This window comes from Coturnix japonica, linkage group LGE64, assembly GCF_001577835.2.
Source record: "Coturnix japonica isolate 7356 linkage group LGE64, Coturnix japonica 2.1, whole genome shotgun sequence".
NCBI lineage: Eukaryota > Metazoa > Chordata > Aves > Galliformes > Phasianidae > Coturnix > Coturnix japonica.
Window position 1 is genome coordinate 6,433 of NC_029545.1, and position 4,440 is coordinate 10,872.

The window sequence follows — 4,440 nt, forward strand, 5'->3', positions numbered from 1 at the left end:
TCTCTATGGGACCCTATGGGGCTCTGGGGGTCTCTAGGGGTCCCTATGGGGCTCTATGGGTCTCTATGGGACCCTGTGGGATCCTATGGGGCTCTGGGGGTCTGTAGGGGTCTCTGGGGGTCCCTANCCCATTATTTCCCATTATTTCCCACTATTTCCCATTATTTCCCACTATTTCCCATTATTTCTCCATTATTTCCCATTATTTCCCACTATTTCCCATTATATTCCATTATATCCCAGTATACCCCATTATATCCCACTATATCCCATTATATCCCAGTATATCCCATTATATCCCAGTATACCCCATTATCTCCCATTATATCCCAGTATACCCCAGTATATCCCACTATATCCCACTATATCCCATTATATTCCATTATATCCCACTATATCCCATTATATCCCACTATATCCCATTATATCCCGCTATATCCCATTATATCCCATTATACCCCAGTGTATCCCATTATATCCCACTGTATCCCATTTTATCCCATTATATCCGAGTATATCCCACTATATCCCATTATATCCCACTATATCCCATTATATCCCACTATATCCCATTATATCCCAGTATATCCCACTATATCCCACTATATCCCATTATATCCCAATATACCCGATTATACCCCATTATACCCCATTATATCCCAGTATATCCCAGTATATCCCATTATATCTCATTATATCCCATATATACCACTATGACCAAGTATATCCAAGTATATCCCACTATATCCCATTATAACCCAGTGTATCCCACTATATCCCAGTATATCCCACTATATCCCATTACATCCCATTATATCCCAGTCGGCTCCGAGCTCCCCCAGCCGCATGGGGGCGCTGTGCGTCCTCCAAGCCGGGGGGGGGGGGGGGGCCGCTGTGCGACCGGAAGTGCCTCTCTATCCACCTAATCTCTGTATCCTGGAAGCGGAAGTGATATCACCCAACGACCCTTCACAACGCTCCGCCTCTTATCACGTGACCGCCCCACCCGCGTGACGTCACAGCGTATACGGAAGTGCCCGGGAGAGGCGGAAGGAGCGGGGTGAGGGTCCGCCACCGCGGGGTCATAGAGACGAGCAGGAAGGTGGGGGGATAGAGGGGCACTAGGTGGGGGATAGAGAGGCGGGAGTGTGGCTAGAGCGTCGCGGTGCAGATTGGGAGGACCATAGAGTAACGCGGCGGGAGGGGCGGAGAGACCCCGTACTGAGGATCATAGAGACGGAAGGAGCGGGGTAGAGCGGCCCTGGGTGTCTCGGAGGGGCTTCCGGTGAGCGGCTGGTCCTCCAGGGGCCGGAAGTTGGGCGTGAGGGGGGTGGGGGGGTGGTCATGGGGCCCGCCGATGTTGGGGGGGTGGGGTGGGGTGATCCGGGCCTTGTCCGTGCATTGGTACCGTGGCCCTATGGCTCTGACGCCCATATAGCCGCCATATATACTATATATACCCCCTATATGTGCTTTATAGACCCCCTATAATATACTATAGTAGCCCATATATACTGGTAGTAGCCCCCTATATATACTATATATCCCCCATATTAACTATATAACGCCCCCATTATTACTATATGAGCCCCTATATATACTAATATATTCCCCCATATATCCTCATATAGCCCCTTTATAATACTGTAATCGCCCCCTATATATTACTATAATAGCCACCTATGAAGTAGATCTATATATCCCCCCCTATAATATACTATATATGCCCCATATATACTAACATAATCGCCGCTATAATATACTATATAAGCCCCCTCTAGTATACTTAGTATTCCCACCATATATACTATATACGTCCCCTATAGTACTATATATTGCCGCGCTATAATATATTATATATCCCCCCATATATACTATGTAGCCCCCTATATATACTAATATCCCCGCCTCTATATTATAAGAATCTCCTTCATATAATACTGTATCCCGCCTATATACTATAAATAGCCCCCCCTATATACTATGTAGGCCCGCCTATTTATACTATATGACGCGCCTATTATATGTATATCCTCCCTATATACTATATTTAAGCCCCATATATACTGTATAGGCCCCCCTATATATACTATATTCCGCCTTATATCATACTGTATAGCCCCCCTTATATAGGGTACTATATAGCCGCCTTATTGCTATATGTCCTCCCATATATACTATATAGCTCGCCTATATTATACTATATATCCCCCCATATACTATATAGCCCCCTTTATATACTGTATCCCCCCTATATATACTATATAGCCACCTATATATACTATATATCCCCCCTATATATACTATATATCCCCCATATATACTACATATCCCCTATATATACTATATAGCCCCCTATATATACTATATTCCCCCATATATACTATATAGCCCCCATATATACTGTATCCCCCCATATATACTATATATCCCACCTATATACTATATATTCCCTATATATATTATATATCCCCCCATATATACTATGTAGCCCCCTATATATACTATATATCCCCCCTCTATATTATAATCCCTTCATATATACTGTATCCCCCCTATATACTATATAGCCCCCCCTATATACTATGTAGCCCCCTATTTATACTATATAGCCCCCTATATATATTATATCCTCCCCTATATACTATATAGCCCCCCATATATACTGTATAGCCCCCCCTATATATACTATATTCCCCTTATATATACTGTATAGCCCCCCTTATATATACTATATAGCCCCCTATATTCTATATGTCTCCCCATATATACTATATCCCTCCCATATATACTATATAGCCCCCATATATACTATATCCCCCCTATATATACTATATTCCCCTCTATATACTATATAGCCACCTTTATATACTATATATCTCCCCTATATTTATTATATATCCCCAATATATACTATATATTCCCCCTATATATACTATATCCCTCCCCATATATACTATATAGCCCCCCCATATATACTATATATCCCCTATATATACTATACCCCCATCCCCACCATCCACCTCCTCAACACCCCCATCCATCCCCCCTATACCACCCTATATCCATATCTACATCCCTATAATCCCCCCATGACCTTCTTATATCCATATCTATGTCCCTATAACCCCCCATAACCCCCCTATACCCCCCTATAACCCCCCTATACCCATATCTATGTCCCTATACCCCCCTATAACCCCCCTATACCCACCTATACCCCCCTATATCCATATNTGGGGGTCCCTATGGGGCTCTTTATGGGACCCTATGGGGCTCTGGGGGTCTCTATGGGGCTCTGGAGGTCCCTATGGGGCTCTTTATGGGGCCCTATGGGGCTCTGGGGGTCTCTAGGGTTCTCTATGGGTCTCTCTATGGGGCTCTGGGGATCTCTATGGGGCTCTATGGGACCCTATGGGGTTCTGGAGGTCTCTAGGGTTCTCTATGGGGCTCTCTATAGGACCCTGTGGGACCCTATGGGACCCTGTAGGACCCTATGGGGTTCTGGGGGTCTCTAGGATTCTCTGGGGGCTCTCTATGGGATCCTATGGGGCTCTCTATGGGACATTAAGGAGCTCTGAGGGTCTCTAGGGGTCCTATGGGGTTCTGGGGGTCTCTATGGGGCTCTCTATGGGACCCTATGGGGGTCACTATGGGACATTATGGAGCTCTGGGGGTCTCTATGGGAACCTATGGGGCTCTGGGGCTCGCTAGGGGTCTCTATGGGGCTCTGGGGGTCTCTAGGATTCTCTGGGGTCTCTATGGGGCTCTGGGGGTCTCCAGGGGTCCCTATGGGGGTCTCTATGGGGCTTTAGCCCCATGTCTCTATGACCCCATGACACCACATCCCCATAACCCCACAACCCCCACCCCTCCCCTATATCCCCCCTATACCCCATACCCCCCCTATACCCCCCTCACCTGGGGCTGCCCACGTCCTGCGGCGCCTGCACCCACTCCTTTCCATGTCCCCATAACCCCATAACCCCACATCTCCATCACCCCATAACCCCATAGCCCTATATTTCCATAACCCCCTACCCCCATAACCCCCGCCATATCCCCCCATATCCCCCCCCTATACCCCATACCCCCCATACCCCTCACCTGGGGCTGCCCATGTCGTGCGGCGCCTGCACCCACTCCTTTCCATGTCCCCATAACCCCATAGCCCTATATTTCCATGTCCCCATCACCCCATAACCCCACACCCCCATAACCCCATAGCCCAATAACCCCATAACCCCCTATACCCCCCATATACCCCCCTATATCCCCCTCACCTGGGGCTGCCCACGTCGTTTGGCGCCTGCACCCACTCCTTTCCATGTCCCCATAACCCCATAGCCCTATATTTCCATGACCCCATAACCCCACATCTCCATAACCCCATAACCCCATATCTCCTTAACCCCACATCCCCATACCCCTATACCCCTC

General features: G+C 47.4%; 1 protein-coding gene across 1 annotated transcript in view; it reads left to right on the forward strand.

Moving 5' to 3' along the window:
- Positions 1 to 1,009: 1,009 nt before the first annotated feature.
- CHMP2A (charged multivesicular body protein 2A) overlaps positions 1,010 to 4,440 on the forward strand; it is a gene marked incomplete at its 5' end in the record, with an annotated part of 17,982 nt that continues 14,551 nt past the window's right edge. Inside the window, one exon of the mRNA XM_032441111.1 lies at positions 1,010 to 1,102. Coding sequence (XP_032297002.1) covers positions 1,010 to 1,102 — 93 coding nt within the window. The remainder of the gene's footprint in view (positions 1,103 to 4,440) is intronic.